Genomic DNA, 16,428 nt, shown 5'->3' with positions numbered 1-16,428 from the left:
AAATTTCTTATTCTTTTATCCAATGTGAAATGAGTCAACGACACATGCAGAATAGAGTAATTTATATCTGCTAGTCTTTATATACTCTATGGGTACGTGAATTAGTGAAACATGAAATATACAGAGAACTTTAAAACCTGATTTACTTGGTCTAACCGAAAGTTCTATCGTTGGTTAGGATTTAAATAAGGCTGAACTATAGAACTATATACATGTGAAGTTAATCCTCTATTTGAGTACACACGTTGAATTTCTTGGTTCGTTTGTCTTACTTTTTTTAAAAGAAGTGATAGTAAAATTACTATAATGACTCGTTGATTGTAAATATACCTGTAAATTAAAGACAGAATTAATGTACTTTGATGCGGGAAAAAGATAATAATCTAAATAGAAGGAAGCTAGATGCATGGTTATCATCATATGCATGGTTGAACCGTTGAACCACGCATGCTACAAGTTAAACATGAAAACTAAAATTAAAATATTCATCTTCATAGAAAAAAACTTTAAGGTTTAGTGCAGGTATTTTAAAACTTATGCTGAAATAATTTCTTTTAACTTGTAAAAGAAAAATATTAAAATAACAATTGAAATATTAATTGCAAAAGTAGCATCATATGTATCAAAAGTTAAAATTTAAATGACCTCACTAGAAAAACATATTTTTCACATATAGGACCTTAATTTGTTGAATTTTTTGAAACAAAATACACAACATTAATGCTTAGATAAGATGGATGAGATCGTTCCGCCATTAATTAGTGATCCAAGTTAGAGTTTGTGAATAGAAAAAGTCTTGATAGGTATCTTTTAATAATCCTACGCGTCATGAATCTGGAAGCCGATCCAGTGGTTGGAATATAGTTACCAAAAAAAAAAAATTGTGGGAAGTCATGTATGGTGGATATTGCAACAAAACAAACCTTCCATAACATGCTTAAGATGAGAGGAACATAACAGAAGTTGAGGAGTAAGAAAACAGAAACTTAAAAAAAGAAGATAAAACAAAGAAGCTAGGGCAGGTTTAGTTTTAGGTCTACGTACCAACTGGTAGTTAGAGATTGCACTCCTTGACCAAACATTAAAAAATAAACTAAATAATTCAAGATACTAAGAATTATCAAGTAACAACAACAACAACTGCAACAACAAAGAAGTTGAAGGATAAAAACCCTATTAAAGAAAAAGATAGAGATTGAAAGTGAAAGCTTATGATTTTTCATGGGAAAGTTTCTTTTCAGTTCTAAAAAGAAAAAAAAAGAGGACATTTGTTGTAGCTTTCATGTAGATATAGAGAGAGAAACAAAGTGGAAAGAGATGTGTACACGTGTGATATTTTGTATGGTTGCGTGCAACTCTCACGTGTGAATAGATAAAATGATGGATAGAGAATATATGATAAGTAAGAAAAGTACTACAAGAGTGATGATTTCTTGTACTACTACTTAGGAGCATTAAATATTTTTTTAATTTCTTGGGTCTTTGGATTTTCTTATTTCTTGGTCATATTGACTTTGTTATGCCTGAGACCTAGAAAAAGAGTTGATATTTGAGTATAGGGATCAGAGTTTTTGCTTTCAAGAAATCATTTTTTGGTCGATCCAAGCTTTGCTGTTCCCCAGAGAAGACACAGATTTTGCAGGTTTTCAGGTAAAAGATTATTATACTAAATAAATTTCTTTACTTTGACTTTGTTCCTATCTTCTCTAAAACAAATGGATTCTTGTCAGCAGGCAGTAAAGAAGAAAACAGATACATAATTGTAAACAGTAATTCCCAGTTTGCTACTTTCATGTGACTATTATTGGGAAGTGGTTGCTGCTGAGTTTTAATATTGAATGGGTTCAGAACAAATTATCTGTTACAGCGTATTGTTTCTTTTAATGGATTCTCAACTTTTTGGTATGCATTTTTTGTTTTGGAAGGTATAAGCACTGGGAAAGATGGTTGCTTCAATAAGTTATTGGTCATTATTAATGTTTGAGTTGATTTTGAATTTAGGTTGAGTCGAAAACTGAAATCACTTTAATTTTCTTGAAGAGACCATGTAAAAGTGAAACATATATAGATTAAACATGTGCAGCAGTTGCAACAGCTTTTGAAGTTTGATATTCGTCACGTCTTTGATCATGTTTAGGTATCATCCTCCTAGAGTTTGAAATTTGTGAACTGCACTAAAACTTCGATAAGAGTTCAACCGATATGTTAACTAATTAATTTCATGTTTCTGCGTAGTTTAGTGCCACAGTGCTTGTCATTTTCGTGTCAATGATATCTTAACTTTCTGCAGGAGACTGTAATTGGATAGTTGTAACTCAATAATTATTCATCTTCAAGTAAAAAAGTTATCGAGAAATTACCAAGGATGGCAACTTATATTCCTAGTCCAAACAATCAAAGAGATGCTGAAACATTTCAATATTTTAGGCAATCTTTGCCTGGTTCTTATTCAGAAGCTTCAAATGCTCCAGAAAACATGATGGTGTTCATGAACTATTCCTCTTCTGGGGCATATTCAGATATGTTGACCGGTACTTCCCACCAACAAAACAGCTGCATCGATATCCCACCAACATCACAACAGGAAATATTATCGAATCTTGGAGCATCGCGGATGGGAATTCACGATTTTTCCCTCAGTCTTGGCTCAAATATACCATCCGGAATTGGAATTTCACATGTCCAATCTCAGAATCCTAACCAAGGTGGTGGTTTTACTGTGTCATTCATAGATGATGATAGTTCCCAATCAAAACAACAAAGAAATGCAGATTATTTGCCTCCGGACTTTCACAACTCGGATGCTATGAAAGGGTATAGTTCTACATATGGTACGTTGAGTATTGGAAGGACCATTCCCAACTCAAAGTATTTGAAAGCAGCTCAATATTTGCTTGATGAGGTTGTTAGCGTCAGAAAGGCTATCAAAGAGCAAAATTCTAAGAAAGAGTTGACAAAGGATTCCAGAGAGTCTGATGAGGACTCAAAAAATAAATCATCAGATCCTTCTCATGAGTCGAAAAACAACCAAAGTGAACTATCAGTTACCGAGAAGCAAGAAGTGCAGAACAAACTGACCAAGCTTTTATCAATGCTGGATGAGGTATGACTCATGGAAATTAGTATTTTGTGTATCAATTTTGTTGGTTTTCAAGTGTTCTTGTGGCACGTATTTGCTGATTAGTCTAGGGTTTTAATCCTCTACATCCCAATTTTTTTTTATTTTTTTTTAAATTGATAATTGCTTAAAAGGAGTCAAAGTAGGCAGCAGGGCATTTAACTTTCCATTGAATAACTTGTCCAAGAGGACCTTTAACTGAATTATATGTGCTTCTTTTGATATATTACTATGTGACCGAAGAAATTACGATGAATAAAGCTTCTTATCTGATGGAACTTCGACTTCCAGACAGCATTTAGAAAGCTCTTCGTAAATATATTTTCCATGAATTTGGTAATAATAGAGAGTAAACTGTTATAATAGTATCATTACTATGTTTCGAGTGAATGGCTTCTCTACCTTTACAAGGTAAGGGTAAGGTCTGTGTACACTCTACCTTTCCCAGACCCCACCTGGTGGGATTATGCTGGGTATGTTGTTGTTGTTGTTAACTGCAGTAATACAAGATATAATCTTGGTCCTCAGATTCATCTGTCCATGTTGACAATGATGGTTGAAGAAATTTGAACTAATGAACTGTTAATTCAAAAGCAGCTGTAGTCATTTCTTGTCCTCTTTTTGCCTCCCTCTTTTTCTTTCTGTTGCTAGAATGCCATTATATGTGTAGCTTGGTAGCTAATATCAGTGGCATAAATTTGTGGAAAGGCCTGAAAAATGTTCAGTTTCTTGAGCACGTGATGGAAACATGAGTGATACCATGGTGTTGTATGTATCTATCTTTGGTAAAAAGTCAGTTCCTAGTGTAGGATAATGATTATTTGTGTTCAGTTAATGAAGGGCATTTCGAGTACATTGACATCCTTCTTTTTGACTCATCCAATATTGATAGAGTTTCTACTCCCTCCGTCCCATTTTAATTGTTGCCTTAGCTCTTTTCAGCCCATTAAGAAAACAATACATACGAAGTAAGACTGATTTTTCCTCTTAAATATTGTGCATACTTCTTATTGTTAAGTGTATAGTTGGAAACAATTGTCAACTTTAGTCTTGAATTCCTAAAGAAAAAAACGACAGTTAAAATGGGACAGAGGGAGTAGTAATTAATTTTATGAATGATACTGATGTTCATATGAGTTCACAACAAGGATGTAGTTTATACCTTCGTAGCAAGTATTATTCCTGAATGTAGATTCTTCCTTCACTTTTTTCTCGTACGAGTCTAGATTTGTAATTAGGAGCGAATATGTCAAGAAAGTAAGAAAGTTTTGATTGCATATATTTGCACAAAATGATTCTGCTTATTCTCACTCTTGCTTAGCTGCTACGATATATGGTACCTCTTCTATCTGAGCATAGTGCCTTGAAGACTATGAATTCGGGAACTTAACCAGTTTGTCTCTTCAGCCACCTGTGATTTGAATATAGTGGAAATTGAATTATGGTGTATTGTCACAGATTGATAGAAGGTACCGACAATATTATCATCAGATGCAAATAGTGGTCTCATCATTTGATGTGGTAGCTGGAGATGGAGCAGCTAAGCCATACACAGCTCTTGCTCTCCAGACAATTTCCCGTCACTTCCGTTGCTTGCGCGATGCAATCTGTGATCAGATTCGAGCATCACGAAGAAGTCTTGGAGAGCAAGATGGTTCAGAAAACAGCAAAGCGGTTGGAATATCACGCCTGCGTTTTGTGGATCAGCATATTAGACAGCAGAGAGCCCTGCAGCAGCTTGGTATGATGCAACAACATGCCTGGAGGCCTCAAAGGGGTTTGCCTGAAAACTCTGTTTCAATTTTGCGTGCTTGGCTTTTTGAGCACTTTCTTCATCCGTAAGTTGATTAATTCATACAGCATTTCGTAGGCACTGTTAAACTTTTCTTAGGAGACTTCAGTCATCCAATTTATCCCCGAAAGAGAACGTTGGTTATCTAATTTGTAATTGTTTCTCTTTTCCAGCTACCCGAAAGATTCTGACAAAATTATGCTAGCAAGGCAAACTGGTTTAACGAGAAGTCAGGTATAAGATCTTTCTAACTGTATATGCTAAGATATATTAGTCTTTGTTGAAGCCAAAAAATGGCTGCTTTTGTTTCTTCAAAAGAATTATTCTACAACTATAACAATGAGCAAAATCGATCTGTGAAGACTCGCTAAGACAGTGCCTCTAGGCTTATTATTGATCTTCAGATGGCATTTTTCCTTCAGCACGTGTATTTTTGCATCTGGAACATTTTCCGTTAGTCTTACTTTAGTGAATACATTTATACTATTTGGGACCTACAGAACTTAGGCACCTGTATTATCGCATACATGGGGTTAACTTTAAGGATGTTCAGGAAACTGGAGCCATATATTTTGTTCATGAAAAGTGTTTATTCTCTAGAGATCATCCAGGTGAAAGAAGTAACTACACATGTTGAAACTTCACTTTTCTTACCATGAGCCACAGTAAAATGCTAAGTTTGTGTAAATGTTACGTTTATTGGACTAAGGACGGTCGTTTATCAAGAATGGTTGGTTTTAAGTTTGAACTTACTAGATGTTTACTTAAAAGGAGTTCTTAAATTTTAGGTCAACTGAACCATGTGAGTCCCCGTGGCAGAGGGCTCCTTCCTGCATCAGTGCAGTAACTCAGTGTTCTTAAATTTGGTCAGGAAAACTTTCATGCGCTGAACAGTGTCTGTAGTTTCTGAAAAATTGTTCATTTGGTTCAAAAATAGTATGCATTTGGTTTAATTGTGTTAATGGACGTCTGATTCTGGCTCAATATTCGTTGTCGAACTGGTGTCGTGCCTCAGGTCTCAAATTGGTTCATAAATGCACGGGTGCGCCTTTGGAAACCCATGGTTGAGGAAATGTACAAAGAAGAAGCTGGCGATGCTGAAATAGACTCAAATTCTTCATCAGAGGTTGCTCCCAGAGTTGCAACAAAAGACTCAAAAGTTGAAGGAAGAGAAGAATTGCACCACAATGCAACCTCAGAATTTGAGCATTACAATAGTAGTGGCCAAATCTTGGGGTCAAAATCTAACCATGTAGCTGATGTAGAAATGGAGGGAGCAAATAATGCAGAAACTCAAAGTCAATCTGGAATGGAAAATCAAAGAGACGAACCCCTGCCTGCTATAGATAATTGCACCCTTGTCCAGGACGCATTTGTTCAAAACAGTAACAGATTCTCGGAATTTGGTAGTTTTGGAAGTGCAAATGTACTTCCCAATGGAGTTTCACTTACATTGGGGTTGCAGCAAGGTGAAGGAAGCAACCTACCGATGTCCATCGAGAGTCACGTTAGTTATGTACCATTAAGGGCAGATGATATATATAGTACAACACCTACTACTATGGTCCCTGAAACAGCAGAATTCAACTGTTTGGATTCCGGGAACAGGCAGCATCCATTTTGGCTCCTACCATCTGCTACATGATTTTGTAGCATGATGTGAGGTAGAATTAAACTGCAAGTTTTGACAACATCCAACAAGCATTCGTCTTCCATTGGGTGGTTAGTTTGAAGCTTACAGTAACAGTCTCATTAAATCACTGTTGTAATATAGCAAAATATTGGATGGGAAGTTTCCCAACTTATTAAATTTGTAAAGTCTGTAAAGGTATGTTGGAATTTGTTCTATAGCCAATCCCAACTGCTTGAGATTGAAGCGTAATTGGTGTTGTTCAGTTGGAATTTGTTGCATACATTTTCTAATCTCTTAGCCTCCGCCTAGTCCTATGTAATCTCTTCTTTTTATCCTTTAGCAGAAGTTTGAACGCCAGCTTCATACCAAGCCTTTTATTTTCACTGTTCAGCAGTAGGATTAGGGGTAAGATTTCATAGTGATAGATCTCTATGTTCCAGACTTATTCTGCTAACCAAGCTTAATCGACTGCATAATTCAAAACAAGTCCTCGAGGCGCAAAATAACAACAATAATACCGGGGGAGCGATAGCAAAGAAACCCCGGTGGAAGTGTAGGTCTACTAATTTCCTTTCAGATTTATCTCTAACATCTTTTACAGAATAACCCTAAAGAGGATTCACATTGAAGGGAGTTGCACAAAAGAAGAAGTCTTGGAAATGGAAAAATATTTACAATCAGTTTGAACTTTGACATATTCTGGATAAAACTAATTGTCAGATATTTAACAAGCAGTCTGCAAATAACACAGCATTTCCTGTCAGATTTCTAAAGCCTTCATTTGCAAAATCCACCATATATTAGATGACCACATCTGCACTTGATGAGCTGTTGATACTTCTCAATTACTATCTACCTGAAAATGAAGAAAGAAATCAGAAACACTAGTCAAAATACCATAGAAATTATTCACCAGAAGGAAGTAGTTCTCACTGACCTTTTGTACAGAGCCACCACATCTTCATTAAGACGTGATGATTCCATGAACAAATCTTCACAGTTGTTGATATCGACAGTCTCCATCTCAAAATCGGGCTGAGCATAATTTTCACTCCACTCGAACCATAACTTTGCAATAGACTCCTTTTTAAAACAAGTTTCATGATCTTCCTCCTCAGGTGATTCTGAGGCCACCAATCTGTAAGTGAATACTTTCTTCTCCTGGCCTGGTCGGAATGCACGTCCTATTGCTTGACGGGTTACTGATGGGTTGAGATGCACATCCAATATGATAATCCGTGATGCACCGACAAGTGATATTCCTTCACCACATGCCTTAATTGAACCAAAGAAAACACGAGCATCCGCTGAAGTGTTAAATCTCTCCATTGAAGACTCCCTGCTATCCGAGTCTGAATCACCGGTGATCATAAACATTTCCTTTCCCAGACTGTAACCTTTAGTCCTAACAGTCAACCTCTCCAAGAATTTCAAAGGCAAGAGGTACTGGCTAAACACTAGCATTTTCTCACCTTTTGATTCACACAACTGCAGCAGATTCAGGTAAAATTTGGCCTTTACTCCTTCCCTCAACTCCAAATTCTCTAATAGCATATCAATCTTTTCCTCATCAACTCTATCTTTAACAGAACAGTTTCTTGAGAGGCTCTTCAATTGTGGGTGCACATACAATGCACTTCCTTCAGCACTTATTTTGAACTTTCTTCCCAGTTTCTTCAGCTCTGCAACTTCACATTTCTGCTTAGGATGGAGCTTTAGAAGGACAGTGTAATCCACCAATCCTGGAAGTTCTTCGAGGAAATCTCCCTTGTAGTAATGAAGCACTTTTTCGGTCATTGCCCGCAGACCATGTATGACAGTGCTCTTCCTTGAGAAATTGTCATCCTTTAACAGTGTATGCTCCACCAGGTCATAAAAATCATTGTCACTACTTCTCTTCAGGAGGTTCCTTCTACCTGAGCTGGCCACTTTGCTTAGGATTGTCCTTTTAATGTTTTTGGATGTTTCCATCTTGAGAAATTTTGGACGCACCAGGTTCAGAATGTTAAAGACCTCTTGAACATGATTTTGGTATAATGTGCCAGAAAGCACCACCTTCAGTCGTGTCTGAACCTTCTCAAGTGAAGTCAAAATATCAGTGTCTTGGTTCCGCGGAGTGTGCCCTTCATCAAGAATGAGAATTGACGGGCACTTCAGCAAAATCTCCTGACAAGCAGCTGCAGTCGTACTACCAACATTGTCGCACACAATTGTTGAGAACTGCTTATAGCCTAGAAACAGAACACTTCTTTCCTGTGACCATTGCTTCAGAACTTCCAATTGTTGAGATCTATTATCTGCTTTTACTGAGTAGAAGTCATAGAGGGGAATTTCATCCACCTGCCACCTCAAGAACTCTTTCTTCCAGATAGCCAAGATTCCTTTAGGTAACACCACCAAAGGCCTAGCTCTATCATTATTAGCCATGAAGCTTTGTAGGAAGCTGATTATCATGAAAGTCTTGCCAGATCCAGGGGCATGAGCCATGATACAGCCTCCTTTATCTCTCAACAAGTTGCTAACAAGAAAATTAAATCCGTCAACTTGGTGAGATTTCATCTGTTTCCTGTGTCTTGGATGAACACAAATTCCAGTCATATCAATGTCATCAGATGAAATGATGCCATCAGGAAAGAGTTCACCAGGCCCTATATCCTTTACTGACCGACCTTCATAGTGATATGTTCTTGTACTCCTGGCAGCCTGTTAAAAATGCAAACTATGTCCTTGAAAATAATTCCAGATACTTAAAATAAAAGACATCTAATTAAGTCGATGATTTGTATTAAACCTGCCCAAAATGTTACCTCAAGACTTGTTAAGACGGGGTCACAGCATTGAGCTAACCAAAGCGTTTGATAACTTAACCACCTCCCAGAAAATTCTTGTTCAAAACCCATATCAGTTGTGAAAGAAGCCATACAATTTCTACTTTTAGTAACAAATCATCATTCATTTCCTACTGATGTAGTATCTAAAAGTATTAGAAGTTCCATTTTCAAGTGAATGAGAATACCAAACAAAATGTGCACTCTTTGGACACAGTAATACTTTCAGTTCTAGCCCAACATTTATTCCTAAGTCAAAAACATTCATCTAAGACGGCAATAAACTAAGGTGACACCACATGATAGGTGTTACACAACTTAATATCAAGGTCAACAGCAGTTCAGATGGTTTAGCTACAAAAGAAAAACAGTTAACAGAATAATCATGATCAATGTACTAATTTTTTTCCAAGCTTCTAAAAGATGTAAAGAACAAGATCCAAAGCAAAACATGACCAGGAATTGACAGCCGAACCTTCGAATACTGAAATTCTATGATGGTTTCAATGCTTCTCTTAATGACTCCACATATACGACACACATAACCAATATCATCTTTCAAGATGAAGGAATGATCGCACTCGTCCTCCTCTTCAACTGTATGCTCATCCGATGAAGGTTCAGCAGCAACATCCTATTTTTACAAGCAACAGACTTCAAATATTAACATAACATAGAATATCTGATGGCCAGGAAAGAAACAATTTAGATATACAAACAGGCAAAATTGATGCGTCATTGAAGCAATTTGACAAAAATGAATTCAAAAAATTTCAGAGAATAATTCTTTACATATTTGGGCCATATTGATGCTTCATGTTTGTCTTTGATATGCTTGATTCAACCATTTCTTTCCATTCATGTTTTCACAAACTTCTCTCGACAGGTATTCTCTAACCAAACATAATAGAGGGCAGGCATCTTTTTACTCTATAAGAAGTTCAGTATCAGCCATCAAGTTTGCTCCAACAAAACAAAAAAATTGATTTAAAAAAAAAGGAGCAAATTGAGGAAAATTTACAAAATAGCCAGCTTTTAAGGTTTTCCTTATGCACTTTACCAATTTCCTTATACGATTAAAGTCCAACTAACCTATGTAGTCAGTGGTTCGGCAATCATTAATTTGCCCGACTTACTGCATAATATAAAACTCATTACAAATGATATCTTCGTGATTCATCAACTACATATCATAAATATCAATAATTTCATATAAGTGAATACAACAACATACCTAGTGAAATCCCACAATGTGGGGTCTGGGGAGGTAAAGTGTACGCAGACCTTACCCCTATCTCGGAAGATAGGGAGGCTGTTTCCGAAAGACCCTCGGCTCAAGAGAAATTTCTTATAAGTGAATAAGGAACTAATTTCCGTTGGACCTACAAATATGCAGGTTTTAGTTGAACAAGTATTCTGCCTTTACATCTTCTGAGCAAAGTCAATCCCGCTCCACTAAATGACCTTCTCTTGTAAAATCCCACAACCTAGTGATTAGTTGCAAAAAATTAAGCAGACCATTATCCCATTCATTGTCATCCAGACAACATTTCTCGTTTATTATGAATACTTCTAGACGGTTTCTTCTTATCCATCATTCCCTACTTACATAATAATTCGTATTTCCAGCACGCATTTCATAAATCACATCATCATAGTGAGTATCAGAAGTTTCGTTCTCTTTGTCTTTTAACACCTAAACATTTCTTAATCACCGTCACCCCTCAAAGGAAAAAAAATGAAAATTCCCAAATGCACGTTTACCACAATGGGGGGCCATATAGGCATACAGTACACACCTTTGAAGGTTGAAATAACTACAAAAGCTTTTCTGGTAAAGTGATATGTCTATAAAAATTCAATGCTCAGGCTTAAAAGTTTAGCTAGGAAAACAACAATACATACATAAACAATGGAAACACCCAAAAGCTGCTGATAAACTAGAACTATCTGCACAGAGAAGTATCAATTCTGTCCCAAATTGCTCGACACTATCCAGAACCCACTTTAATCTCACAAATATAGTGGCAAGAATCTAGCAACAAAGAGAGTTTTCATGGCTGTAGGGTCACATTACCGAAGGTTTGATTGTGGAGCTGAATACAATATCAAACAAATGTACCTTTGAGAATTCGAGAGCAAATGACATCTCATTCCATATGTCTGTCAAACCTTCATCAGGCTGCTCGGCACCATCATCAATCTCATCATCATCATCTTGTACACCGACATAAACACCTTTATCTTTCTCTATTTCAGCTACCCCAGCAAGGCTTACAGCTTCTATCGAAGTCTGTCTTTCAGCATAATCCCTGCCCTGGATTGTTCAAAAAGATTAGCATAAGAAATCTGACTGAATAAAAATGACCCAAGAGAACTTGTATCAATCATAAACAACAATATATAAAACAAGGTGGTTGCAAAATTTTTTTGGACTGGCCTTCAAGAATCTGTAATATCATTATTGAGGGGAAGGAGAAGTGGGCTTAGAGGAGAAAAGAACATTATTGAACTGAACGTGTCAAAGTGTCCTAGAATCCCTTCTAAAAGGCCGAAGGATCTCAAGTTAAAGCAGATTCTCCACATATTCTGTGGTTCTAGGAGCGGGGGGAACCAAAAGGGGGAGGATTAACGATCAATTGCTTTGTGGTGATAATCCTTTTTGCTAAGTCAGAAATAATGAATGTATTGGGTGCGGGGGTAAGAAAAGGACTAAGGATCACTTGGGTTGTGGGAATAGAAAAAATACATACATCGCACCCTAAAGTTGTGCTGAAAAGTCATCCTATGAATAGGAGAAAAAATGGAAAACTTTCAGTCCGATCTTGTTACTATTGAAACAATATGAGCCTAGACGCGGCAATTGGCCTTGGAATCTAATTTGGAAAACACTAGCTCCACCAAAAGTTACTTGTTTTGGGTGGTTGCAGCTTAGACTCTTGTATAACACAACAACAACAACATACCCAGTGAAATCCCACAATATGGGGTCTGGGGAGGGTAAAGTGTACACAGACCTTACCTCTACCTTGGAAGGTAGAGAGGCTGTTTCCGATCTTGTATAAGTATAACACAATATAATCTAAAGAAAAGGGTTTAATTGTGCAACAGATGTGCTATGTGTGAAGAGGCCGTTGAATCAGTTAGTCATCTCTTCGTTCACTGCAATCTGGCCTTGGCAAATAGGGAATATGTTCTTTAATCTTTATGGAATCCAGTGGGTGATGCCTAGGAATGTGGAGCAACTGCTTTGTAGCTGGAACGGACAGAAAAGTAAGAAGAGACTTAGACGAGTACCGAATAATATTCCATTGTGTGTATTGTGGGTTATATGGGTAGAAAGGACTAGGAGGATTTTTGGAGGGTTAAAGATTGTGATTGTATTTCTCATATTAACTTAAAATGTATTCTGAATTTTTGTTGCTAGAGTAGTAGGAAGGATGAACTGATATACGTGATATCCTTGAACAGTTGAACTTATGGACCCCTTGAAGGCTTAGAAGGAGCATGCCATTTGCACCAATATCTTTTGTACAAGTCCAGTAACTCGTTGGTACTTTTTACTGAATAAATTTTTACCCTTCATAAAAGAAAAAGTCTGTTACTAGGTGTACAGATCAAAGAGTAACAGTCTTAAAGAAATCATTTCCTGAGCTCAAGATCACGGAGAACTGGGACAAAATCTCAGTATTCATCACCAAGGAATCATAAAGATCTGGTGTTCATCAGACTTGTATAGCAGTAGTTAGCGAATGCCCTTTCACACCCAGTATCAGCACCTTTACCCTCACACCACCTCCATAATGTAGGACGAGAACTCAATATCCAATGTAAATAGCAACTGAATTTATTGGGATAGCAAACATCGATACACAATTCAAGACAACTTAACTTTAACATGCTGTCTCAGACACTTGACAAAGTTCCCAACAATCCTATATTAAACACGCCTCATGATTTTCCAGACATATTCTGAATTCCTTTTCAATCAAATGCAAGGTGTACGATGATAGATTGGTCTGTCAATACATTAGAGAGAGTCTCTTTCTCAATCATCACACTAGATTGTCTAAATACTCAAATCTTTAGGCACATATATAGGTATTTTCAAACTTCCTATTCCACATATTTATACTAAATCATGAGCTTAACTCAACAGGCAAGATTTAACATTCTAGAATGTACTTACCATAAAATCCTTAACTTGGAAGTCAATAACAGCATTGTTTAAGGGCATCCCTTGGAATGGAGAAATAGGGTTTTTCTGAGAGTGAATCCCCTGAGATGGAGAAATAGTATCTTTCTGAGTGTCTTCATCATCTGAATCAATAATAACCACCGGCCCAGCTGAAGGTCCAAAACATGCATAGGGAATCACTGGCCCTGAAGCAAGGCTGTTAGTTTCCTGCCCGTCGTCCAAGTCAATCACATCAGAGGAAGGCTGCTTTCCCTTGAAAGACCCTTTGTCACTGTTCATTTCCAATTCCAAGAGTTTGTTTGGAAGTGAATGATCACTTGCAAAACAAGAGTTCACTAACTTCATTCGCCGTGCAATAAGGTCCTCAATCTCTCTGGTGACACTTCCAAACTTCCCAGAATCTAACACTTCAAGCAAGTCAGGAATAGCAAAAGGATCAGAGCGGTTGAACGCTCTTGAATACACCTTTTCCTTTTCATGTTCGCACTCTTCCCGCCAACCAGTGGCAGCAGTAGGGCTACTCTGGTTTCTACTTTCATCAAATTTCATCTTTTTTGTCCCCTTAGGAAATAAATCTGTTCCACCAATAAAAGTTTAATCACGAGGCATGAAAATTGAAGACAAGATGACAAAGGAATATATGATATGCATGAATAATCAGAATTCAACTGCATTACTCACTACAGATGTTTCCATAACTATTCTACCTTTTGGTATTGTACTTCATTCCTTTTAGGGTTGTGCCAAACTAGAGTCCACTTCTTTTAAAGGATGATCTCAATATGTTTGGTATAACTCAAAAAAGTTAAGTGGGATGCGCAGTAACTAGTTCTTACTCCTTCATTTCGAAGTAAATATCCACCACTTATAGAATAATAGTCACTCTGTAAAGAGAACTTAAAACATTGGATAATATCCACTTTGATCTTATACAATTACTTCTATCATTTACTCAACAAATACAAATAATTTAAAATTTTCAACTCCTCGCTTAATCTCTAGGGAAAGTCAAATTAAAAAAATCAATTTGAACAAATGAAGAATATACCTTAACCTACATTATGCTCCCAAAACACAAGTCAATATTGGGTGCACAAAAACCTATGTTGCTCGAACTCTTCAAGAATGCCACTGGGTGTGTGTCGGATCCTTAAAAATAATGTCAAATCCTTCAAAAATGGTGCATTTTTTTTAGGACACGACACAAGTGCGGCAACATTTTTGGAGAGTCCGAGCAACATAGCACAAAAACCATAACAAATACTCCTATTAGAACAATTCTTGTTTTCTAGTCCTTTCCTACTAGTCATGTCAAACTGAGTTATAAAATTGGAATGAAGGAGTATTATGTAAACACTTCTCCCTCAAACTCAATGTAAAAATCAAGTCAAAATATTTACTCCTAATCTGTCTATGTAAGCTTCCTGTAGATCTTCCACTAGGTCTCCAGATAAAGGAGAGGGTTGTGGTGAGTTAACGGCCAGCGTAAAAATGGCTAAATTAAGATGAATAATCTATTGAATACACCCCAAAATTAAGCAAAATACATATTGATGATTATATGGCCGACCCCAACTAATTTGGGGTTGAGACATTGTTGATTAATTGACTAATTTACCATTAACAAAGGTGCAATCAAACTAGGCCATGTTTAATGCCACTCAATGAGTACATAGAAAAGACCTAAACATGTGTGTATTGATAGTATATGTGTCCAGATTTTAAAGAAAAAACAACAACATACCCAGTGTAATTCCACAAAGTAGGGTCTGGGGAGAGTAAAGTGTACGCAGACCTTACCCTATAGAGAGGTTGTTTCTGATAGATTCTCGGCTCAAGGAAAAACAGTTTAAAGCATCATTTAAAATAATTAAAAAAAATGAGGGGAATGTACCTCTAGGGCTATAAGGTTGTAACCTTTTAGCCATTGGGTTAGAATAGTTGCTCCTCCATCCTTCAGTACCTAAGTTCATTGTCACTGTAATTCAACCAAGAAGATGAAAGATCAATACAATGTGGGTTAATAATTTCAAGCTGAAACCAGACATGCATGTCAATGTCAACACAAACAGTACATATCAGTCTATACTAATGGATGCATGATCAAAAACCCATCACAACTCAACAAAATTTGAAGTGGTATATGTGTTATTAAAGACTCACCCAATTTGGGTAGAACGCAGCTGTGAATAAGAATAACCTCTATTTGAAGCCAAAAAAAAGATTAAATTATGTAATTTGACCAGCAAAAAAAAGGGGTTTTGTAGGACGAGAATCTGATTGTTGAGGTGTTGGCACCTGGCTGAAAATTGTGCTTTTCTTCTTTTACTGTACAGTCCTTTCTCTCTCTTTTTTTTTTTTTTTTCTCCGACTCTCTTTTCTTTTCTAACTAGACAGCCTTATGCCCGTGCTGGCCTCAACACTTATTATAATATATTTATGTATATATATATATATAAAGTATATATTATGTTCAAAACACAATTAATATAATATTGTAGTTTGTGCTCCGTATCTAAAATTTTATTATATTAATGTTTGCTATGAACACAAAATCAGCAAATTTATTAATATTTTTTAAAAGAGAAGATTTATTTAAAAAGAAACTATTTTCTTCTCTTTGAGATAAAACAATAGCAATATTTAAGCATCAGTTGATACTTTTAATTTTAATTCGATTAATTTAAAGGTGTAAAATACTTATTATTTTTTATCAAATTTTGATTTGGACAATTCTAATTCAAATTATTAAATTACTTTTACATGTTTAAAACAAAACAAAGTAGAAATTGATTTTTTATTTAAACGAAGAAATACTATTTTTTAATTTTTAGTAAATATTCTCGGTTTAGCTCATTT

General features: G+C 36.3%; 2 protein-coding genes across 2 annotated transcripts; one reads left to right on the top strand and one right to left on the bottom strand.

Moving 5' to 3' along the window:
* Positions 1–1,296: 1,296 nt before the first annotated feature.
* On the top strand, positions 1,297–6,812 carry LOC132599202 (BEL1-like homeodomain protein 6). The gene is made up of 5 exons (XM_060312474.1): positions 1,297–1,650; positions 2,291–3,103; positions 4,577–4,956; positions 5,084–5,144; positions 5,926–6,812. The coding sequence occupies exons 2-5, from the start codon at positions 2,366–2,368 to the stop codon at positions 6,553–6,555; spliced, it is 1,809 nt and encodes a 602-aa protein (XP_060168457.1). The 5' UTR covers positions 1,297–1,650; positions 2,291–2,365; the 3' UTR covers positions 6,556–6,812.
* A 289-nt stretch (positions 6,813–7,101) lies between these two features.
* LOC132599201 (protein CHROMATIN REMODELING 35-like) lies at positions 7,102–15,976 on the bottom strand. Its single transcript, XM_060312473.1, has 7 exons — positions 15,733–15,976; positions 15,464–15,547; positions 13,561–14,144; positions 11,494–11,688; positions 9,847–10,005; positions 7,481–9,246; positions 7,102–7,399 (listed from the first exon to the last, which is right to left on the bottom strand). Exons 2-7 carry the CDS (start codon positions 15,540–15,542, stop codon positions 7,396–7,398), a joined length of 2,787 nt encoding a protein of 928 aa, XP_060168456.1. The 5' UTR covers positions 15,543–15,547; positions 15,733–15,976; the 3' UTR covers positions 7,102–7,395.
* Positions 15,977–16,428: the final 452 nt, after the last annotated feature.

This window comes from Lycium barbarum, chromosome 6 (genome assembly GCF_019175385.1).
Source record: "Lycium barbarum isolate Lr01 chromosome 6, ASM1917538v2, whole genome shotgun sequence".
NCBI lineage: Eukaryota > Viridiplantae > Streptophyta > Magnoliopsida > Solanales > Solanaceae > Lycium > Lycium barbarum.
The sequence above is the reverse complement of the archived record's forward strand: the minus strand, read 5'-3'. Positions and strand labels throughout refer to the sequence as shown.